Source organism: Melanerpes formicivorus, unplaced genomic scaffold, assembly GCF_026170545.1.
Source record: "Melanerpes formicivorus ecotype bairdi unplaced genomic scaffold, bMelFor1.0.p_v2 SCAF_53, whole genome shotgun sequence".
NCBI classification, from domain to species: domain Eukaryota; kingdom Metazoa; phylum Chordata; class Aves; order Piciformes; family Picidae; genus Melanerpes; species Melanerpes formicivorus.
Window position 1 is genome coordinate 2,519,668 of NW_027142405.1, and position 24,699 is coordinate 2,544,366.

General features: G+C 39.7%; 1 protein-coding gene across 3 annotated transcripts in view; it reads left to right on the forward strand.

The window, feature by feature from the left end:
* RANBP9 (RAN binding protein 9) overlaps positions 1-24,346 on the forward strand; it is a 40,429-nt gene extending 16,083 nt beyond the window's left edge. The window contains exons 3-14 of one of the 3 annotated variants that reach the window (XM_068160827.1): positions 4,880-4,932; positions 7,032-7,199; positions 10,090-10,112; positions 11,749-11,933; positions 13,006-13,118; positions 14,402-14,510; positions 15,923-16,113; positions 17,778-17,925; positions 19,598-19,719; positions 22,009-22,160; positions 22,861-22,972; positions 23,361-24,346. In XM_068160827.1, coding sequence (XP_068016928.1) covers positions 4,880-4,932; positions 7,032-7,199; positions 10,090-10,112; positions 11,749-11,933; positions 13,006-13,118; positions 14,402-14,510; positions 15,923-16,113; positions 17,778-17,925; positions 19,598-19,719; positions 22,009-22,160; positions 22,861-22,972; positions 23,361-23,491 — 1,507 coding nt within the window. In that variant the 3' untranslated portion in view covers positions 23,492-24,346. Of the gene's footprint in view, positions 1-4,879; positions 4,933-7,031; positions 7,200-10,089; positions 10,113-11,748; positions 11,934-13,005; positions 13,119-14,401; positions 14,511-15,922; positions 16,114-17,777; positions 17,926-19,597; positions 19,766-22,008; positions 22,161-22,860; positions 22,973-23,360 lie in introns of those variants that run through there. The other 2 variants (XM_068160828.1, XM_068160830.1) reach the window with 2 other exon arrangements.
* The last annotated feature ends 353 nt before the right edge of the window (positions 24,347-24,699 follow it).

Genomic DNA, 24,699 nt, shown 5'->3' on the forward strand with positions numbered 1-24,699 from the left:
ATATTATGGTAACTTAGATCGTAACACTGTAAGGGTGAAGTTGCTTTCTTGTGCATGATGAGACACTGGGTTGATGATTTACTCCTGTCATCAACAAAACAGCTTGACTTTTGAGGCATGAGGTAGCAGTTCCCTGGTTTATACTTCTTTAACAGGACACAGACGCAGTGAAAGTCAGAAGGAATTTGACTTGATAGCAGGTTGCTAATGAAATCTCTGCTGTAGAGAGGCTATTGCTTAAAACCATGGAGAAAAAAATGTTTTACTTGTCTTTACAAATACACTGTATAGAATGTTTGCTTTTTTATTTAACTTTTCTAACTAGAGAAGTGGTTATTTAGTGCTTAAATTTATCTTAAGCCACTAGTAAGCTTTCTGAGGTACCTGTGAGTTGGTATGGGTTTTGAGATTCCTTATTTTGTTTTATGCAGTGGGTGGGATAGGAGGTAATTAACCATAGTTATTATTACCTCATTATTAGCAACTTCCTTATTGAAAGATCTTCCTTACAACTTCAGTACAGTCACTAAACAAATCCAGTGGAACAATTTCAAATAAAAGTCAGAATTGTATATCTTTTAACAGTCTCCAGTTCTGTACTGTCTCTTACTCTGTGACCGTTTGAGGCTCAAACCCACCGCATACTCCTATTTTGTCCTTATATTTGGTTCTAGTAGTGGAGGGATTTTTGTGCTTTTAAAAAAATACATTTATTTATCTTATTTTTCAGTCTGTTCAGACATCCAAGTGAAAACTTTTGGCTCCAGCAAAAATGTGAATTGAGCTCTTTGACGGAAAGATACTTGAGAAGAAAATGGTTATTGTGAGCTTGCTGCTTTTTACACATTTCAGTGCTGAGAAACCTAGACTTTCCAGTCTGTTAGTGGAAAAAATAGGTGTCATACTGCTGGGTATTTTTGACACTAACTTTTCTTTTGCTTTCTTGAAAAATCAGAATCTTCATCAAATTTTAAACTCTAACTAGTAGTGTTCTTAAAGATTTCCACATGACTGGCAGTTTGAAATGCACGTTAAAGATGCGCTGAGACACTAAAATGGTAATCTATATGTTTAATGAACTGGAACAAGAACAAATACAATTTGAAATGAAAAACATTAAAAGTATGTCAGATGCAGTTGCTTTCTTGAGTTTAATACCAGTTTCTGTGTTTTAAGTGAGCTTTCAGCCATAGTCTCTTATTTCTGTCTCTCATGGGTTGATTTCATGTATTCCGTCAGTGGGTTTACATGTTATTAAGCACTTTAATGAAGTTATAAGTAGCAATCAGTGGGACTGAAATGCTCAGAGACAGGGACCTCTTAATAAAAAGGGTCCAGCCACTTCCCTCACTTTGCCTCATTAAGTGATCGTCACAGTACAGCACCCAGGGGGATATTTACAGAGGGAAAAGATGAGGGAGGTACTGTCAGAGCCACCCCATTATTCACCCTCTCTGGTGTCTCACACCACGCTGTCATGTCCATTTTTGGAAGGTGCTACATGTCACAGTGAGGGTGCTCCTTCCTGGACGTTGACACCCTTTCTCCAGGGCTGCTGTTACTGTCTGACGTGGTCTAAGTGGACCTGTTCTTCCTGTCTGTGGCTGTCTCCTAGACCAAACCCACTTGTGCAATAGGACAGCAGGAAGTGCATCATGAACTGAGAGCTGTGTGGACCCGTGTTGTACTTGTGTGCTGGCATGTCTACTGGTTGGCCTGCCCTGCATTTTTATTGTGGACTAAGGGAGGAAAATGTAAATGCATAGCTCTGCCACTGTTTTTTCTGTGGATTCTCAGGCATCTCATATGTGAATGTTACAGAAGCAAACAGGAGGACAGTTCCAGCAGCTTTTCCTACTGAAGGAAATCTTTTTGCAGCCAGTGACTCTGGACCTAAATATTGGCTAAATTTCTTTAACAAACCCAACCAAACACCACCCTCCCAAAAACAAACAATAAACCCCACCCCAAACAAAAAAAAAGCCACAAACAAGCAAAGCAACCAACCACACACACCCCAAAAAAACAACACAAAAAACCACCCCAACAACAACCAAAAAAATCCTTTTAAGTCTATGGAGCTTACAGCGGCCAGGAAAAGAGAGATGTTGCATGCAGTGGTTTGGCCTAAAGGCAGCTCCTGGTGTTGAAATGTAGAGTGTCTAAAGCCTATCTGTGCTGGTACTGTTTTACCCTTTCTGTAGTGTATATATAAGATGACATTAGCTATGCATTAACTGCAACAAATAATATATTAGCTTAATTGATGGGACTTTGATTTCACTCACGTCCAAACCATGAATTGTGGACGTTCCTTTCGGAAGATGCCTATAGTCAATGGGTTAATTATTTGACATGTTTTAATCTCACTTTACTTGTGCTTCTGTTGATGCCAAGCCCTGTTTCTGAAATGGTGTTAACATTCCAGGTAGTTTTACGTGAATCCTAGGGGAAAAAAATGTATCCTGTTAAGTAGTTTTCTTCTTACTGAGATGGCGTCATTGCCAGTGGGTAAAGAATCCTTGTTCCCAGCTGTAGTACATGCAGTGGGTCTCTGTTTACAGTTGCTACTGAGTTAGAGCAGGTTCAGGAGATATGATATCTGAGGGAGACAAGAAAATAAAAAAGATGGTACCAGAATGTTACTAACAGGAACATTTTTTCTGTTTAGCATTTCATGGCTTTGTGTAACCTTAATCTTATTTCTATAAGAATACTGAAATGAAACTTTGATTGCAACAGAAGGGTTTTCAATATGACTGATGTTGAAAGGCCTTTTGCATTGACTGGGTTTATTTATGATTATTTTAAAAAACAATTTTCCTTTTCTTAATACATCTGAGCAAGGGACTTCATAGTAACAAGTTTGCTGTCTTTACATGAGAATCCTTCACACATCAGACTCCAGACTATGCTAATAACAATTCTGCCTTTATTTCAAGTAAAATCAAGGGGTTTCCATTTGTTGCTTTCATTTGTATTTATTCTGTGGACTCTGCTGCTGTTATGGTGCCTCAGTAATGTAATAGGCAATGTAGCAAAGACAAATTCTTTTGTTTGTTGCCCTTTGCTTCACGTCTCCAGTATCTCTAAATGTAATATCTGTTACATATGGTTCTGAGGTTCCATTTGATGCTGGTATGTGGGAGGGAGGGGAAGATGGTGTCATGCATTAGAATTCATCAGAGGAGAGCTTTGCCTATATCAAGCACAGAAGCAGGTAAGATCACTGTTGGAAGTGATCAATACAATAAGTAAAAAGTCCAGTATACAGTTAAGGGTCTGACTTCTGGGATTTGCTGCTCAGATTCATTCAGTGTGAAATGGATTTAAAATACCAGATTAACCTACACTTCCTGCTAGAATAGTTGCTTCAAAATTGCAGTTTATGAGATAGCAATACAAAGGTCATGTTTGTTGACTTAATAATAAATTCACCCCTGTCAACTTGAAAATAGTTTATTTTTTTTATAGAGTTGATTATTTCATGATCAATGTATGTTAACTAATTTGATCTAGTGTCAAAATTATTTGAGTGTTTTGATAAAGTAGGAAATGTTATGTTTAGGTATTTTTGGACTCTTTCTTTAGTTAACGTGGAGGAATTGGTTTACTTTGGGCAAGGGGGGAATTGGTTAAAGCCTAGCTTTTTACTCTGCTGTTTTTCTTTTGGGTTCATGTAAATGTTTTGTTTGGAAAAGACCTTGTAAGATGACTGAGTCCAACCATTACCTTAACTCTACCAAGTCTGATGCTAAAATATGTCCCTCAGTACCACATCTCTGCATCTTTGAAACCCCTTCAGGGATGGGAATTTAATCACCTTCCTGGGGAAGCCCATTCCACTGTTTGAGAACCCTTTCAGGGAACAAATTTCTTCTAATATGCGATCTAAACCTCCTCTGGTGCAGTTTGAGGCCACTGTCCTCTCATCCCATTGCTTGTTACTAGGAAGAAGAGACCAACACCAACCTCATTCCAACCTCCTTTCTCAGGTAGTTATAGAGGGCAAGGCGGTCTTCCCTCAGCCTCCTTTTCTCCAGAATAAACCCCATTCCTCGGCTGCTTCTCATAAGACTTGTTCTCCAGACCCTGTCATCTTGGCCATGAATGACTTGCTCTAAGAAACAGAAGAATTGCTTTTACATTTAAAATGAGACTGGGAAGGTCTTTCATTTCAACTTTCCAGTAGTTGCTATTAAATTGCTAAGAGTTGTACTTTTTTGTTAAGAGCTTTTACTTTTTGCAAAGCTGACTTTTGGACGTGGCCATAACTCATTCAGACTTAAGATTATTGGTTAGTAGAGTGTAAATATTATCCCTCTTCAGTTTGCCAACTGCAAGTAATGTTGTATGTGTATTTCTGAACATCTTGTTCAGTGATCCAGGCCTTTGATGTTGTGGTGTGATCTTTTCCTACGTGCTGTGCAAGGATGCATTTTGCTGCTGGAGTAATGTCATTTTGCATGTATCTTGTGAAATTGCTTATTTCAGATTGTCTGCAAAACATGATTAGGTATGTTGAAGATGAGGAAATTCATATCTGTATAGTTTTAGCCCTCCTAGAGAAAGGCATGGCCTTTGGCTTTCTTTGTTCCTGCTTTGATCATTATGCCTATTATCAGCATTCTCCATCAATTATCCAGGATGCCTGAAAAAGAAAGTTGTCCTTACCTCCTGCAGGGACAGAGGCTGTCTGCATTAAACCATAGATACTAGGAATTACCTTTCAACTCCCTTGCTGTTATACCACTGTTAAATGGTCTCTTTGCAGCTTAATTGGTACATGATTAATCATCACTGTTTCGTGGCCTTACCCACATGTATATGTATTTCTGGAAGAGGCAGATACATTTCTTTTTGTTCTTCATTTTCACAGTTACATGGGAATTGGGCTGTCAGCACAGGGTGTGAACATGAACAGACTACCAGGTATGTTTCAGTATTTAATATGTTCCCCAAGTTACTTGCATTAGATAATGGTGTTCCATAAAATAGGCTTGACCTTTGGATGCAAGGCTCTGGTGGGCTGCAGAGAGTTAGCATCAGATTTGTGTCGTGTCTGTTTATCTGAATTATTAAAGTTTGCAGGTTAGAAGTTTAGCTTTTATTGTACCATTGCTCCTGTACTACTTCCCTTGAATCTTAAGTGTTACTTACAGCATTATGCAAATACCTTTTAGCAAACAAATAGATACTAACATTTTCATCATGTTTCCAAATAAAAATAAAGCTATAGATTTCCTTGCTCTGTAAGCTGAACTTCTAGCAATAAAAATGAGCTGCTGGGATAAAAGCTTTGTCAGACATGGAGTGACCTCTCATACTGCCAGTTTCTATACCATTAACTTTCCAAATCTTAATAGTAAGGACATGTGTCATGATTTTAAGTTATGACTGTTCCATTAACCTGCATGATCAGGAGCACTGTCTTGTTAGCAGCTGTCTGCAGGATCTCTGTAGTATTTAAGTAAGTTTTGTTTGTGTGTGTGTTGGGTTTTTAATAGCTACTTAAGTGTAAAAAAAACACCCCAAAACAAGCCAAGCGATTTTTAACCTTTTTTTTAATAAGTTGTCACTATTAGCTAAGTATAAAATAGCATTGAATTGAGGTAAGAATATCTATATTCACTTCCTTTTGCTTTGCTATTTTCTCACCCAAATATTGGAGTAGAGATCTTCATGATGATAGCAAGTCCCAGCTGCACTGTGAGGCCAACTAAGGGTGATAAATTATTAGTGGGTGGCATTAAATTTATTTTGCATATGATTTAGGATTCATTGCAAATAATTACCAAAGATACGACTAATCAGTGTAACTGCAGTAATTTGGGGTATTTAATTTACTGAGAGGTGCTTAATGTGGTGCCAGCTGAAGCTACTGATCATACAGATTAAGGGTCTAAGTATGGAAAATACTTCTAAATTAACCTGTTAGGCAGCAGCTTTATGGAAGCAGAATAAATCCCCAATGTTTTACTCTTGAAAAAGAATTTGAGTTGTCAGTGTAAATTCTTAGAGCATGCAAACGTGTGTGAAATTCAGTAATTTGTGTTAATGATGGTGCTTCATATTATTTTACATAGACATTTAATGGATCTGGTAGGAAGATTTTGTGGTACCTGGAACTTCACTCCTTTTCTGTGTGATTTTTGTTTAGCATTGGAGTGTGTGGACAGGTATTTTTAGATGAGTTCAGACTAAAATTGCTGGGAATTTCATTGAGAGGTGGTGTAACAATCAGAAGCTTTTAAAGTGGTTCTGCAGCTCATTCATCTGCAAAATTAGCACTATATTTGCATGCATAATGATTTTTCTGCTGCCTGTGACATCTACCTGTATTGATTTTTTTTTTCTTTCCCCCCCTTTTGTTTTTTTTGTTTAATTGATTTTTAGGGGCAGCAAAGCTACTGACACTGTAGTCTGAAGATTTCTGCTATTATGCAGAGACTGCTTGCTGTTGAATAGTCATTGAGAATAATCAGGAGTAGAAATGTGTTTCCCCAGAGATACATGTTTGGGTTTTAGCCAGGAAGAATTTGATTATGGCATATGGCAGCAACAGTTTTACAAGATGAAAGGGGGAAGAGGAGAGTCTTCACTGCATTACTGGGACATGTCAGATCTGCACACAGCTTTTCAGATTTCAGCATTGTAGCCAATTACACTTTCAGTGTTGAGAATTTTGTGTGCTTACTGAAAGAGAAGAATTGTGTTAATAGAATTTGCATTCCCTGTTTGTACTGCAAAGAGAATTCCCTGTTGTGGTGTGGTTGGACGCAAATGGAAGCTGCATTTACAGGCAAAACTACAATCTACAATGGAATGCACCTGTTCAGCCATTTTGATAATAGAAGTTGTCACTGTGTTGAAATGAAGCAGATTTGTTAGATGATAAAATCTTAGAAAGCAGAAAGCTGAGCATAGTAACTATCTTTATTAACCTGGTCAAAGCATACTGGTTTTGTATAGTCTTTCCACTACTTCAGAGTAACTGGAACAAATACATTGCTCATGCTTTTGTTCTCTAGGTTGGGATAAACATTCATATGGTTACCATGGAGATGATGGACATTCATTCTGTTCCTCTGGAACTGGACAACCCTATGGCCCAACGTTTACTACGGGTGATGTCATCGGTTGTTGTGTCAACCTCATCAATAACACCTGCTTCTACACAAAGAATGGACACAGCTTGGGTATGGAGCTTTAATGATAACATTTTGTCTGTAAGTCTGTTGTAAATCTGAAAATCTCTTCATGTCAGGAGCACAGCATTTGAATAGTTCTTTAACTGGGCTTATAATCTGTGAATTAATTGAAGAATTGGGAAGAATAGTTCCCTGTGTGCCACTTGAAGTAACATTCCTTGTGAATTTGGCAGGATTTGTCATAGCATCTCATTCCACAGGACCTACACTTAGGAGCTCTGCTACTTAATCCACAAATACTACTTGATGCTTATAAGGTAATAGGTATTAAGAGTGTTGGGGAAACAGAGGCTGGCTGTAGCTGCAGTTCCTTGCTGCTGTATCGGGACACGTAGCCCTCGCTAAACGCTCAAGCTAAATAGATGTTACCTTGAATGAGTGTTGAAGGACAGTGAGTGTTCTTTTGGTTTCCCAGTCTGGAGTCATGCCATAGTTGGGCTAAAGCCGGGAATTATACAAGTTGTGCATAAAATGTGCATTAAGTTCTTGTGGTACATTTTAGTTTTATGCAGCACTGCAAGACTGTGATGTCAGGAGCAGGAGGAATTAAATTTTTTTGATTCAATATATAAAATAATAATTCAGTCACTTAATGCAGTTTGAGCAAAGATCCAGAGTGTAAAGAAAGGAAAAAAATCCACTTCCTGCATTAAGGGGAACATGAAGCTTTGGGGAGGAGATCTTGGAAATTACCAAGAAGAGTAGGAAGTTTCAAGTGATGAAACTCAAAGAGGAAAAAGGGATTTTGTCATTGGTAGAAGTGACAAAAGGGGAAAAGAGGCTAGATTGAAAGAAATAAGGACTCTGGATGTCAGGGAAGGACAGGGTTTAAATTATCCTTGTATCTCAGAAAAAAGGACTACCTGTTTGTTTGTTCAGGCCCTGAGCAAACAGATCTAAGTGGAGTTTTTCTGCCCTTGCAGGGCTTAGGTGCCTTCAGAGGTCAATTTCAAATAACTGCCTTTGTGATTAATGCTTCCTCTGCTTCTGAGTTTATGTACCTGAACTTAATACCTGGACACTTGTTGCAGTGAAGCACTTGGACCATGCCCTGTGTAGTTGTTTCTTTTGGCCCTGTTTCACAGTATATGTTAAAATGCAAGATGACAGGCTCGTGCTGTGTTTAGCCTAACCTTTAACTGGGTTAAAGCTGAGAAGAGTGGTCTGACCTTACTCCCTTTTTGGAGCTAGTGTGCCTTCAGGTAGCTTGGATCATTTTGTTGATGACTTACAGACACTAGTTTTTTACTATATGGTACCATGCATGGAAAGACCAAGAAGGGAGAAGCAAAACCTTCTCTTGATGGAAGTCCTAAAGCAGGCCAGATTCAGCCAGCTGTGAAACAATGCTGCAAGTGACTAAAATCCTTTTAAAGGGGAGGACAGAACGGTGTAGGTGAGGAGAGGCTAGTAAAAGGTCATCTGTCATAGTCTGACAAACACTTTATGGATTTCAGAAGGAAACCTGACAACTGTTCTGCTGTTGCAGGCTTTGCTAGCTTGAGTTTCTGGCAGAGGAAAATGGATTCTGTGTTTAGGGAACAAAAAAAATAGACATATTGGCTGTCTTGCTGAGTTGTTGCTGCTGCTTGTCCAGAATTCCTGTATGATCCTGGAGGGCATTTGTGTTTCTTCTCTGGGCTGCAGGTGCAATCTAGAATATTGGAAATCTCTAGCTCAGCCTGAGATTTGATGCTACATGCAGGGCTAAGCAAGTGTGAAATCCTCAGCTGAAAAAACCTAAACCCAAATTCCCCCCAAAACCATAGTGCCTACGTGTCACTCAGTCATCATTTGTCGTGCCTCCTGCCATGGTTACTTTGGAAAAGGACAAGCTGGATGGCAAAATGTGCCAAACAAATTGTTAATGGCATAGGAAAAAGTTAGGGTGTGAACAGGTGAGAAATGAAATTACAGCTTTGAGATGTGATGGGAGGAAACAGATTTGCTCTGTGTCATTCTTTGGCATCAGGAATTTAGGACAGAGGTTTTAAAAACTTTGTTTTAACCTTCATTTTGAAAAGGTGGCAGTACAAAATAAGTGTGAAGGAATTGGTAGATTTGAATCATTATGCACTTGCAAAAAAATACTTAAAAGTAGAAGGAATGCTTGCAACAGTGAAGGAAATGATGAAACTCAGTTACCATTTGGCTGTTGGAGGACATTTCCTGGTACTTTCATTAAATAAACTTAAATCCCTTTTCCCCTCTCCAATTGTGTGAAGTTCCTGAAGTATACAGAGGTCAGATTTTTCTCTAACTCTGAGAGAGCAAAGTCACAGCTGTGGTCTTAAGGGTAGATGGAGCCTTGTAATTATATAACAAGATAGTAAGATGTTCTGCTTGCAAACCAAAATGCCCTGACCTGGATTAGATGAACTCTTTAGCAGGCTGGTTTGGGATACCACAGGCATGTGCTGCTCCTGTAAAGATAATGTGCATTTATGAAGAAAAACAATAGCAAACAAGCAACAGACACTGTTAAATCTTGGTGTCAGAGCACGCCGAGACAGCAAGTGAAAAAATACCTGTGGATAGTCTCATTTTTCCTCATAATTTTAACCTGTAGTCAGAATTTTCATACTTTCTCATCTGCATATCTGTATGGGTTTGCTAAATCTTATGACCTGTTGTGGGAAATTGAGGGCAAATTGAGTACTTGTGAATGATTGTTGGTGGGTTGGGTTGGGTTCTCTTTGTTTGTTTGCCACGTACTGTCCTTTGTTACTCAAGCACATCAGTTGTGCCTGAGCATCATGGATGTCACCATACTTAACTCCTTATTTTTGAGCTTCCTGGACATGTAATGACACCCTTAAGAAAATGAGACTAGAATCCAGCCACATGGAAATTAATCTTAATTTTCTCTTCATTACAGGCATCGCTTTCACAGATCTACCGGTAAGAGAAGCGTATTTTCAAACACCTTTCCTGTGTATTATAAACAGATGGTTCAGATCTAACTTGCATTTACCTTATGCTTCTTGGAAATACAACAATAATCTTCTTCAGCAATTTAATATCAAATATTTCTTCTCATTATTTCACTGGTGATGTGTTCTTAAAACAATTTTTTTTTGGCAGCTGTTTTTCACACAGGGGCTTGCTTCTTCAGGTTTTCAACAGGCAGTTCTGGTGGAAGTTTAGCAGGAAGTAATGCTTTCAGTCTTCAATAGATAGTTGACACATGCAGGATTTACATACAAAGTCAAACCTGTATTAAACACCAGCATGGTGTGTGTCCTTACAGCTGTCTATCATAAGCAGCAGTGCTGGCTACGTAAGACATAGTCACTCTAAACTTGTGACTAATGCCTGATTTTTATGCCTGTTCATTCTATAAGATCAAACATACTAAAGTGGTTTTTCTTTTTTGTAAAGAAAGCTGCAGATACCTGAAGTCTTCTAACTTTTCACTCAATTAAATTCTACTTTCCTTAAAATCCTTACAATTGTGTTCCCGTTGCTACAGGCATGATGCTTGGAGGTACTTTTGTCGTTGTTTTTTTTCTCATCCGCTTAATTTCTGATTTAATCTGGTTAGGGTGATGCCCTTCCATCTGGCCAGCTACTCCATTTGCTGTGACCTTAAGAAGCAAGGACAGATACTAAAGAAAATTCAAGTCAATAACTCAGGGCACCTATCAGCCCCACCACAGAGTTCGGTGCTTTGTGCAGGAAGCCACTGTCACTGTCCTGGACAGCGCCATCAGGGCTCCTTGCTAGTACTCTCTACCAGCACTGGTTTGAAGCCGAACCCCTCCTCATTAGAAATGTTTGTTTTCATCTCCTTAAAAGATTTGAGATCTGTGGTTTGTTGATTAATCTAGGTAATGCTGGGAACAATTTTTATTAAAAAAAAAGAAAAAAAAGAAAGGGGTGGTGGGGGAGGATCAACTTGGGCATGGTTTTAACAACCACAGTGCTTTTCTTCGGTTTCCCTGGGCTCACTATTCCTGCTGCCCTGGGTGGTGAGAACTTCTTACTGATAGCTTTAGTTTGTGTAGCATATAGTTCTGTAGGTTGCACACCATTACAACATACCACCATTGTCTGCAGTGTAAATGTGATGTTGGTATATCTAAAAAGAATAAAACAGGAACATAACATCACCCACTCCAAACCCCAAGTGAGTGTGTTGCCATCGCTGAGGTGCTAGTTGCATTTGAGGTAGATAGTTTAAGCCCAAACAGGCAGGTTTTACTTTTCTCATATTTGACATATTTCAGATTTGCATAAAGCTATAGTGTATGACTGAAACCAAAAGTTCAGTACTTCATCACAGTTTAAAAAGTTCATTTTCTGAGTTGAAAATGAATGATCAGTGAGGAATTCGTCTTTTAAAACAAAACCCGTGACCACTGGGAATGAAATGAATCATTCATTGTACTGCTTGCTTGGTAGAAGCTGTTTTAACTGCTGGACAGATGATCCAGACATGTTAGCTTCTTCACACTGCTAGTAGAAGTGGGGATATTACAGAGAAGGAAAAGCAGGGAATTTAGAGGAATAAACTAATGAAAAAAATTTCTTGCAGCCAAACTTGTACCCTACAGTAGGGCTTCAAACACCAGGAGAGGTGGTGGATGCTAATTTTGGACAACACCCATTTGTGTTTGATATTGAAGACTATATGCGAGAATGGAGAACCAAAATTCAAGCACAGATTGACAGATTTCCCATAGGAGATCGGGAAGGAGAGTGGCAAACAATGATTCAGAAGTAAGACTTTGACTGTTGTTCATTTGACAAGAAAAAGGGTAATAATTGCATGATTTCAGAGGTCTTGTAAAACATTGTGCCTATTGTGCCAAAAATAGCAGGTAGTATCAAATCTAGAACAAATAGTTTTGTTTAGGAGGTTTGATAAATATGGATAAAATTGAGCATGAATCGTCGTTTGGGGAAGAGTTATCTACATCATGACTGCTTTGGATTCAAACTGGAAGAAGCTGTATTTAGGTTAGACATTAGGAGGAAATTCTTCACCATGAGGGTGGTGAGGCACTGGTACAGGTTTCCCAGAGTTGTGGAGGCTCCAACCATGAATGTGTTTGGAGCCAGGTTGGATGGGGCTGTGAGCAACCTGGTCTGGTAGGTGTCCCTGTCCATTCCTCCCTGTGTGGGGAGTGGAATTAGATGATCTTCAAGGTCTCTTTCCAACCCAAACCATTTGATGATTCCATGAGTTAGGAGTTTGTAATGATGCCTGTAAGCCTTTCATTCAGATTTGACCTGTCTCATGTGGATGGGGAAGATAAATTGCTGTGGCTGTAATCAGTAGTTTTAATACTTGGGGCTCTGGAGGCTGCCCTTTGCATTCTCAGCCTTTACCACATCAGGTTAAGATGTGGCTTACTGGTTCCTCATGTGGAAAAATTGTTGTGGCTTTGCATTTTGTTATTTCTTCAATGAAAGCAAAGCAACATTGTGTGCAGAAATTTCACTTCAGTGTGTGTAATGAGGGGGGAAAAAAAGAAACTTCATTAGCAGGTAGTACTTTAATTGAGCCTACCTTTGGGTGATAAATCATTTCAATTAAAATTCCTCCTAATGATGCATTGATCTTAAATATCTCAAAATTGCTTTACTGTACAGTGTTCTGAAGAAGATGCTGGGTTTAAACTGACTTACTTTTGTGTGACTTGTACAGAAGCTTCTGAATTTCAAGTAGAGTTCCTTAATTCAGTCACTTTTCAGAGAAGAGTTTTTATGCTCAAGAAGTTGTTGGGGTGTTGTTTTTTTTACCTGTTTTTAACTAGTGTCTCTGGGTTTTCTTTTTGTTTATTTTTAGAATGGTATCATCTTACTTAGTTCACCATGGATACTGTGCAACAGCAGAGGCATTCGCCAGATCTACAGACCAGACTGTGCTAGAAGAGCTAGCTTCCATTAAAAATAGACAAAGTAAGGCTGGAAAGCACGTTGCATTCTTTTCCTTCCCCCCTCTCTTAAATATTGCCTGTTAAGCATCGTCATAGAATTCCCTTTCAGCTCTACTCTGTAGTACAGTCCTTTGCTGCCACGTAAAAGCTAAACATGTATGAACAGCTGGTTAAGATGAACTTCTGCACTAACACATTGAGACTTGATGTAGCAGAATGTGGTAAATTAGCTGTTGTCTCTCTTGAATGGAAAATTGTGGTCTATTTTAAACAAATGGGTGTAATGCCTGGAAAGAAGTGTTTGTGAGAGCTAATGGTCAGTCACAAACAGGAAGATAAAGCTTGTTCTTGACAAACATTTAGACTTTTTAACTGAAAAGGGTTAGAGTTCATAGATGGCTTTTTAACTTAAATCAAATTTGAGGTTTTCCTGCTTACAGATGTGAGTGGAAGAGAGGATGAGATCTTACAGCAGTTCACTTCTAACTTACTGTGGCAGTGCTGTTGGCAGCCTAATTAAACAGTGCCTTCCATGTTCATTTATATCTCTGTCCATTTAAATCCCTACACAAATGCTTGTGTGACTGCATGGGACACCACATGGAGAAACTGCTCTGGTTGAAAAATAACCCTTTCCTTGGGCTGTTTTTCATTGGGATCAATTTCTCTGTTGGTGGATAGAGTTGTAAGGCTATTTGCGACCTGTGCCGGGTTACAATAACAGAAGCATCAACTAAAGCAGGGAGTGTTGTGGAAAGGTTTAGTCAACTGCACCCTGACTTGGGGTTGTGTGTCATAGGTGAGGGAGAGTAAGTTTTGATTTTCATCAAGATTGAACCTGTGGGAGTGGGATGTGATTTGGATGCTGTTGGGTGACAGTAGTTTGGAATGGGCTTGTTTGTAAATGAGAAATAACTTGCAGAAGAGTGTCAGCAATCTTACTGTGCAGTCTGAGTACAAAGCAGTTGTACGCTGGCAACAAACAGAAATACCGAGTACTTATTTTAGACCTGTGTAAGTGGAGTGCAGTCCTGCAACACTCCAATCAAACATTTTAAGGAAGCATGATGTTTCTTTATGCTGTTTATTTTTTCCTAAGAGAGGGAAACCTTGTTGATTGATTGGTTGCAGTGTCTTGTAATGGTTAATTTACATGTATTGATTTGTAAGCTGTCGCTTTTGGTGAACAGAAATTCAGAAACTGGTATGGCAGGATGAATGGAGAACCCATTGATACAACATAACAGCTGTATCCAAGTTTACTAGAAGAAAATCCTAATCTCTTATTTGTTTTTTGGTGAACAGGAATTCAGAAATTGGTTTTAGCAGGAAGAATGGGAGAAGCCATTGAAACAACACAACAGTTGTATCCAAGTTTACTAGAAAGAAATCCTAATCTCTTATTTGCATTAAAGTGAGTCTTCAAATTATACAGATGTGTGTTTATAGATGGCACAGTACCTTCTGAGACGAGACAGTTACTCATTTAAAGCATTCACAGAAATTTAAGCAAAGTTAAGCAGCCATTTCTTTTAGAAAATGTGTACAGTTCAGTTTCTTTGTGCTGTATTATTTGCTACATGTTTAACTAGGTTTTGTCATCAAGGTCCTGTTTTGCAGCATAATTCACATCTCCCTGTAGACTTGTTCTCTAGAATTAAGCTTTGTAATATTATTTATTTTTTTTAGCCCATTTTTATCAGCTTGGGTGTCAAGTGAAACTTAAAATGTAAACTGACACAGTTCCATATCCAAGAAGGTTAAGCGTTCTGTTGGCATGAGTTGGCTTGTGCCCTCTAAATGGGTGATTTAAAGACCAGTTTAAATGAGTGGTCTCACTCCATGTCACTTAAGTAGAAACCTCTGGCTAATCCTGTGGAAATTTCATAATCCCAAAGAGTTCTCTTGGCTTCCCAGGCACACAATAGTCACCTTCACTCTGGCATTCTTACTTGCCAGCTGGACTGATACTCCTGAATTTCGTATCACGTAGTGCTTGAATGTGGAAAGAGAAAAAAAATCTATCTCCTGTAAGAACAAAGCACTTCAGTTTTTATGTTAAGTAACTTGGAATGTGTTTGAAGTCTGTCACGCTCAAGTGCTGAACAGAATTCACATGGTAGCGCTGCAGGCATCACAGAATTCACAAAATGTGAACGTTTTGATGAAAGACTTCACTTGATAATGTCAGCTGTGTTTATTATCCTTTTCTCAATCTGTCTGTCTAAATTTTGCCTGTTCTGTTGAGGCTATCCAAGCCTAAAACATAATGCAGTAGTTCTGAGCTTCCTTAAAGTCCATAGTAAAACCTCCTTATCTAAAATAAAACTGAAGAGCAACAGCCTCTAAAGGGAAGGTTTGTATGTGAGCTTGCTTTTCAAACTGTTTTCTAGTGCAAATGTTTAATGTTCAGAGTTACTGTTTAATGCTTACTGTTCCAGACAGTCAGACTGTGTTCTCATTTACTTTGAGAGAAATGACAGACATGACAGTCTAGCAACATACCCTTCTCAAGAAATAACCTTGCCCCTGCCAATAAAGCAAAACAGTTAAACAAAGAAAACAGAGTTTAGCTCTCTAACCTTGAGGACTTCCCGACAAAGTCTGTGCTCAAAGGATAATATTCCTGTTCCTCCCTCACAAGTGATGGTGTATTTTTAGCCGAATACTCCACAATTCGTTGACGATTGGTTCACTGACATCCAGCATTCTTGCTGAGTCAGACCTTTTTGTATATTTAACACTCAAATGAAATCATTGATGTCATTGGTAAATTGAGATGTGCAACGTGTTTTATTAGCTTAACTGTTTTTGCCTTCCGTTTAGGGTGCGCCAGTTTATAGAGATGGTGAATGGTACAGACAGTGAAGTGCGGTGTTTGGGAGGCCACAGTCCAAAATCTCAAGATAGTTACCCTGTTAGCCCTCGGTCATTCAGTAGTCCTAGCATGAGTCCCAGCCATGGAATGAATATTCACAATTTGGCAACGGGCAAAGGCAGCAGCACACACTTTTCTGGTAAGTTCTTGTGGAGGATATACAGCATGGGAGATTCTTCTCTTTTATTTTATAAATACATAGCAGGAGAAACTGAAAACACAAAATGATGATGTGTTTTAGTTCAGAGTTAATACTGAATGCTTTGTACTAAAGTGTCTCAGTCTCTGGGGAAATACAATGTGAACTTTTTCACATGTACTCTTGGTTTTACTAAGTGTTTGCAAAGTACATTGCTACTGACTTGTAAGAACTGTGTGTTTCCAGGAGATGGAAGGTTCTGGCACATTTTAGTTGTCACTTGAATGATAATTTATGGCTTGGGCAAGCTGGTTTAAATCCAGTAAGTGGAGTATATGATCCATTTCCACGGTGTTTATGGAATAGTGGGAACGGCTGCTTTTGTGTAGGAAATGCCAGAAGCAAAGTGATGGAGTATAAGGGGAAAGGCCTTCTGCTGGCAGACAAATTGCAGTCTGCAGAGTTGAAACAATTCTGAGAGAATCTACATCGTGATAAAGATTCACTGAGAAGCTGCCCTATGTCTATGGGGAGATCCCTGTGCCTCCCAAAGCACCCCTGCAGAGAATTTGGGCACATTAAAATGATGTGTGTGTCATCTTTGAACTTGAGACTCTTAAGGCAGCAGAAGCCATTGACTTTCACTGCTGTTTCATTCTTAAATCCAACCTGCAGCTGTTTGTGGACTTGCCTTTTTTTTTTCTCTCTCTCTCATGGGCTTGAGTAGGAAGCCAGGGTAGCCTGGCTACTGGAATACCTGCTGCCCTTGGAAAGGCAGCAGCTTTGCTTTTCCTCCCTCTGAGTCAAGGCTGCTGTTGTGTGTGTGAGTGGAGGTTGACTCAGATTTTGTTTGTTCTTCAGGTGGTTATTGGGGTGTATTGTAGAAAGTACCTCTAGCTTCCTAATGTTGAAAACGGAGACACCACTCTGTAAGCAAGATGATGAATGTGTTCTTAGAATTGGGGTTTGGGATTTCCTGAATGGCAGCAACTGTTTTGTTTATAATAAGCCCTTCCTGTGACCTGTTTCTGCATTGGAGGATGGTAAAGAGCCCCTGCTTTTGGGCTTGATAGAACCAGCAATTAAATTTGCTTCAAACAGTAGTTTCTTGATTACGTTTCAGAATGGCCAGAAGAGATTGTAGCCACACATCATCATTTCACAGCATGGTGTAATTTTATTTAGCAAAGCATAATATTAACAATTAAAGTAATTGTATGGGGAAGGAGGGAGCTTGTATTTCAGTGTAGCAACATGTAAAGTATTTTCAGCGCTGAATTCCTTTATCAAGAGAATTATGATTAAAAATGAGTAAGATGCATGGGTGCTTCCATTCAGAATGATTACAGTGGCCTAGAAAAAGATTTCAGAAACAAGCTATCAGTTCTAAAAAAATGATCCTAAGTTCATACAGTTTTCTGTTCTACTGGGGTCAAACTGAAAACTCTTCTCATCTATGTGTTCATACTTGTTAAGTAACACTTAGTTTCTGCACTGCAGAAGCCTTAGAGGTTTAAATACATGAAACACGGAGGCCAAGGGCTGGGGTTTATTTGGCAAATGTAATTTTACTGCCTAGGAACAATTAAGTGATACTTCACTTCACTTCTATCAATCAGTACTTAAGTTTGTAGATTATTATAATCATTACAACTTCTTTTCAGGGTTTGAAAGTAGTTGCAGTAATGGAATAATATCAAACAAAGCACATCAATCTTACTGTCACAATAAACACTCGACCACCAGCTTGAATGTACCAGAGCTCAACAACATAAATGTATCAAGATCACAGCAGGTTAACAGCTATTCCAGGTGAATAAACTTCAGATGCTTTTAACTTACATTAAAGCTTGTGTTGTTCATGTGCTTGTATTGCAAAGAGCTTTCAGTGGGATTTGATGTGACTTATTTCAAGGACAGTTCAAGCATTTAGTGTGAGGGGTCAACAGCTTGCGATCACTCTCTTGTGCTTTGGTTTTAACTTGTCAAGTTCAACAGACTCTTTTTTCCTGTTTGGTGAAAGGAATGTAATGGATAAAAATAAATTACTTGGCTTCTAGCTATTTATGGTCAGTTTTGAAGTTGTATAGTGAAGATGAACTAGCTCTCTGGCACTGATGTTGATTTAAGCACATTGTATGTAGGTGATGAAAAGTATCTGAATAATTCCCCGTTTACAGCGGTATCTGCAAAGTAAATACAGTGGAAATGTATAAATGCAGTGGAAATGTACACTAAGTGTGGACTCCCTTCCACTGCACACAGTTGTTTGCCTACTGAAATCACTGTCACTTGTGTAAACACACTCCCTTCAGAGAATGAAAAAAGATGTATTGACCAGGGTTAATGTGGTTATTCATAACCAGTAAATACTAAGCTCTGGGTTGCACAGATGCAGCAGAACCTAATTTGATGTGAAATACAACCGTTTTCAGCTGCATTGTCCAAGATGGGTTTCCAAAACCACCAATGAGGTGGTGGTGGTAATAAAAGATATTTGGGTTGCATAGTGATGATTGGGGGTGGGGGAGAAGTAAGAGTCACAACTTAATGATTCGTGTCTGTGTTAAGTGTTGTCTCTGCCAAAAAGCCTAGCAGTGTCCAAGCAACTTTGAGATTTTTCACAGGGGGAAGACAGTTCCTTGGCTGCAGCGTTGCCCAGTCAGAGAGGCCTTTTGGGTTCCTTCCTCAAAGGAAGCTGAATAGTTTTGGTTGCTTAGAAGCAAGATACTAAACTTTTAAATTTAATCTTTTTGGTCTTGAGAGAGGTTTTAGGTTGTCATTCTCCATGACAAAACAGAACAGGCTAGGATGTAACTGTCAGTGAAGCTCAGTCCCCAAAGCCATACTGGCATTTTCTGAAGGTGCTTCTGTGACCTGCTGCAAGCAAAGTGTGGTGAGGAGGTGTGTGATGCTCCGAGTTGGCCTCTGAGTATCTCTTCTTTGTCATGGTTTACTCAGTATTTGCTTTGGGTTTCTTTGTTTTTTGCTCTGTAATTCCACAGAGTACATGAGAGATCAAGGCTTTTTGGAAAGAATTGTTTACCTAAATATGATATTCTCAAAGCAGACTGTGTATTAACAGTGTTAAATGATGTTGGTTTAGAAGCGGGAATAGTGTATTTTCTGAGTGGATTTTCTTCGGTTCTGTATGTGTACAGATGATTCAAATAAAAACTTTTAGGGTGTGTGTTTAGAAAGTGTTACAATACTCAACTCCTGAGAAGAGTAAACTGTAATATTTTGGCATCTCTAAGTGTTATTTTACTAAATGTTAAATGTACTAATGTTAGTTGAGAAAGCCTTAAAATTTCCCTGGGGCTCTGGTATCACCAGTTACAGGAAGAACTGTGCCTTGCCTTAGTAATATTTAAAAGCAGCTTTTCATTAGCCAAGATGGGGGAGGGGAGTACTGTGCTGAAGTGGTGAAGATAAACTCTTAAGTACTTAAGTGTGAGTAAAACTTCTATTACTCTCTTTTCAGCAATGATGTAGACATGGAAACAGATCACTACTCCAATGGGGTTGCTGAGACTTCATCCAATGGCTTCCTAAATGGTAGTTCTAAACATGATCACGAAATGGAAGAATGTGACACAGAAATGGGTCTGCAGTGATATTTCTTACATTTTTATTAAGTGATGGCAACAAGGTTATGTTTTTACTTGCAATGCTTCCCAACTTGATAATTAGGGATATTAGCTCCAGTGTGAATTGTGTGTGTTTGTTTTGCTGTTCTTAGCTGTACATTTAACCACTGATTTAAGTGCCCCAATGGCAGTGTGAGAAGAGGGGAGATTGCTAACTCATGGACATTGAAACTAGCATCAACTTCTAAGGAAGTACCTTTGAGAGGAAAGACACCGTTGTGAGCACACTTGCATTAGGGTTGGCTTCTCCCTCTTCCCCCAGTCCTTTTACCGCTCATGGTATGTTTGCACTCAGCAGTAAGAGGGGAAATTCCAAACTATTGAAACTGAAGAATGCAAAGTGCCAATATTTAGTGCTTAAGAGCTCTATGTGGGACCTGACAAGTAAAACCACTTTCCCTTCCCCTCCCCCAGAAATCATCAGTAACAAAACCCCCACACATTTTACATAGTTGTGGTCTATAAACCTTTTTATTTACCTGCTTTATACTTGTTCATACCTGTTGACATTAGTGACAGATATGCATTTATGTACCTTCAGGTTGCCAGCACACCATAGGAAAAAAAATACCGTTTACTCTTGACAGTTAGGGTGCTGACTGCCCCTGGCCAGTCAAGGGGCAGGGAAATCACTGCAGTGTGTGCAGCCCGGAGCTTAGACAATGACTGTTGCTGCTGGCCGGCTGATGAAGTAGAGGAATCCAGTCCAGCCATTTCTGCAGCTGCAGAAACAATTATTTAACCAGACATCAATGAATAGGTAATTTAAATGAGATGTGAAAATCAGGGCATCACCGAGCGCAGCAGTGTTTACAGAGAGCTGTGAACACTTCCCAGTCTCTGAGGGCGTGCGGGGCTGCAGATTTGTGCAGCTTTGCTGGTAAACACTAGGTGACTACTGAAAAGCAGATGCAATTCTGTTACAGCCCTGGAGAGGGGAGATTCACTTTGCCAGACTGTTTTCCCTGTGTTAGGCTCTGGAGCTGGATAAAAACAAGGCCTCATCTCTGTGACAGAAAAACAAAACACAAAACAGGTCTTTGCTCTTGCAGCCCTTCCCACAGAGGCTTGCTGTGACAGACACAGAGCAGCTGCACAGGGCGCAGAGCTGCTTGTTTTTTCATGCCTTTGGAAAGTGATGTTCTAGTTTGGGCTGCAGCTAGCAGCAAACACTGCTGCTTCAAGACTTGTGGGTGCTTCACCTTTGTATAAAAGATATCTGGTCTACAACCTACATTGTTTACTCCCCACAGTTGGAGTTGGGGAGATTTGGTGTTGTGTTTGGTTGGTTTTTGTTGTCTTTGGAATATTTATTCTCCTTAGTACTGGATACATAATGTTAAGTAAGCAGACTTTTTTTTCCACAGGTGATATGCTGACATCTAAGAAACAAACAAATGTAAAGTGGCCACTTATACTGCTGTGTTTATAATTGTGGTCCAAATCCATCACTAGATAGCAGTATTAGAATCAGAAAGAAGAGGGTTGGGTAGTTCAAGTGTACAACGAAACTCTGATTAAAAACTTGATTCCATTGGTGAAAAAAGGCAAGGAATAGATAAATGCTTCTCTTTACAGGTTGCTTTAGTTGCTAAAAAGGCAGAACTTTCAGAGAGGTCAAGGGTTGATTTACTATTCATAAACTTTAGTACCTTTTAAAATCACTAGGGCTGAGGGATATTGTAGCAAACACTAAATAAATCCATTGTAGTGTTCTGCTTGATTGTGAAGAGAGCCCTGGAATGTCCAAATTATCAATACAATACTCCTACAAGGAGTATGAGCAGTCTAAATGATCATCTTGCAGCAATATCATCTTGTGGCTGTTTGGGAAGTCCAGGATTTTTTTTGCCCTCTATTAGCTCTGGATTTGGTGTGTCTTCAGAAGTGCAGTGCCAAAGAACTGAAAAGGTAGAACTGTGTGGGCTTCAAATTTTCAACTCCCATAGAATTTTAAGGTAAATTTTGGTTTACAATCTAGTTAGTTTAAAATGATCCACTGCAAAGTAAACAGCCCATGCAGACACTCCTTGCTGTTAGCTAACCAAGTTTCTTCATGTTTATAAAGGAGCAATTCAGCAGCACTTGGTGTAGCAGTGTGTTACGCCAAGGTGTCTCTGGCCCAATGTGCTTTCTCTCTGAGAAGGCAGATGTCATTTGGGTGAAATCAGTGCAGCTGCTCTAGATCTCTAGCTTGTGACTGGCAGCTCTGTTGGTGGTGATGATGACGATGTCATTTTTGCAGAAGTAGATTCAAGTCAGTTAAGACGTCAGCTATGTGGTGGCAGCCAAGCCGCTATCGAAAGAATGATCCATTTTGGAAGAGAATTGCAAGCAATGAGTGAGCAGCTAAGAAGAGAATGTGGCAAAAACACAGCAAATAAGAAGATGCTCAAGGTATGTGTAATCTTGAAAGGTGGTGTCAAGGCAAAAAACCTGCTGCCCAGAAAACGTCCACAGCATGGCAATACTGCTGTGCTTTAACGTCTGCAGCTCTTTACTGAGAGCAATATTCTGGTCAGCTGTGGTATAGCAGTCTCCTGTCTGGTCTGTGTAGCACAGCCACAGGGAAAATAATTCCATACTGAAACCAGAGACACATTTAGCACCTCCCTCTCTCTCATTTCTGACCATGTAGTTTGGCCTCTTGAATCCAAGTGCCATTTTCAGCAGTAATGACAACTGAACTGCAAGGAAGGGAACTGAGAGAGATGCCTATTGTGTTCTCTTTAGTACTCAGGGGTGCTAATTCGTTTACCTTGATTTGAGACTGCTCTGTAAAATAATTTCACTGCCAAAGGCTGACTTGGTGCAATTTTCAGTCTATTTTCTCTACCCTCCTCTCCCCCCATACTGTTCTGTCTCTGTTGGGAAAAACACTGCATGCTCAAAATGGAACAAAGTCCTGCTACGATTTCTTTGAATCCTTCTGTAGTGGTGAAGGAAGCTGTGAAATTCATCAAATAAGGATCATCCAAAGGACAGTGTGTGTCCAGTCACCCTTTTTGATTCTGCATCAAAACTGGTGAAGGAAACTGTCCTCATTTTCACTAGCAGAATAGAGCTGTGCAATGCAGTTAACTTCATCTTCCCACAGGATGCATTCAGTTTACTTGCATATTCGGATCCCTGGAGCAGCCCTGTTGGGAACCAGCTGGACCCGATACAAAGAGAACCTGTGTGCTCTGTACTGAACAGTGCAATCCTCGGTGGGTGAGACTTCCTGGCCCTTCTCCAATGTGATGCATGTAGGAGTCCCTTCCCTTCCACACGGGCAGCACTGTTGCTCAGCACACACCACAGGCTGTGCCGAGTAACAAAGCATAGGAAGGGTGCGGTACACCACGTTAGAGGGTCAGTTTTGGGGGGACATTAGAATAACAAAGGTCATCCTCTGTTGCTGTGGGGCTGTTCAGTAATGATGCTCTGCTGGGCCTTTGAAAATGTCACTTTGGTCCTGCCCTGTCTGCCTGTCAGAGCAACCTTGGCAAGTAAACCCAGAATGTGGAAATGACTGATACAAGCAAGGTAAAAACATTGTTTTCAGTGTGCTACTATACAATTGGGTCTTTTAAATGCCACTGGATTCTCTTTCAGAGACTCACAACCTGCCAAAGCAACCGCCACTTGCCCTAGCCATGGGACAGGCATCACAGTGTCTAGGATTGATGGCTCGATCAGGAATTGGATCCTGTGCATTTGCCACAGTGGAAGACTACCTACACTAGCTATGCATTTGGAGATCTGAAAGGTGTTGTGGCATATTCAACATGGAGACTAGACCAGCTCTGCTGACTGGAATTTGGATTTTTCATTATGTACTAAGGACAAGTCTGTTGCTTTATGTTGCTTCCTAGTTTACAGCATGATGCAAATGATTTCTAACTTAGTGTTAGGAGAAAATTTCCATCTTTAAACCTCTTAGAGAACTAAGAGCGGAGAATATCACCGATAATGTCAGACATTCAAATTGATAAGTACCAATCCTTGAAAAGATTGCTCAAAACAGACCAAAAGTCCTGCTGCCTTGTGGTGGGATGGAAGAGAACGCGGATGGATCAGCAGGTGGGTGAACACCAAGCAGGATGACTTGCCAACCTCCACCCCCATTGTTACATAGTTCAGTCAGTGTAATCTGCAAAATGCATAAACACCTGATGGTTTGGATATATAGTGTTGATGGGAAGAAACAATATTTTTTAATGTGTACTGTAAAACTTGAATTACTCAGGAGCTGAGTGAATATGTTTGTTGCTACTTACAATCCCAAGCTGTTGATCTTAGGGTTTTTTTTGTTTGTTTGTTTGTTTTAACATGGTCTTTTCAACTTTGTTTCCTTGTTTAACTACAAGACAGCTTCTGTTGTGTAGACTCACCAGTTTAACTGTTGTATTATAACAGTATTACATGTCAACACAGTGTGGTTATGACCTATTTATATAAAAACCAAATATTTAGTCAATTTACAGTCTTAATTTAATCTTTGTACACCTTGCATTTTTAAAGTGCTTAAATAGTACTATATTGCAATAAAATGTAGTGATATCATAATTAACCAGCCATTAAAAACTTACTTCTACATACATGGTAGCATGGACTTGTAAGCTATGGTGCCTTGGTCCCAGAGTTCTGTCCTGGAACAGCAGTTCTTGGGTAAACCCCTGAACCAGAACACCTTGCTGGTTGAACTGGGGATGCCACTTTCCTGTATCAGAGCACTGCAGGACTTGAGCTGGCAGCAGCTCAGTGCCTACCGCAGGTCTATCATCACAGAAGCAAGTTTCTGAGGGGAGCTTAGTCAGCACTCCCTATGGTGGGGGGAAAGCCTTATTTACTTCTTGGAAGTAATCATCAAGCTGGACAGAAGGGTCCTGCTGTGTGGGCTGTCTTAATTGTTTTGGTATTAGAATACAGCCTTAGAGGTGCAAATAACTGA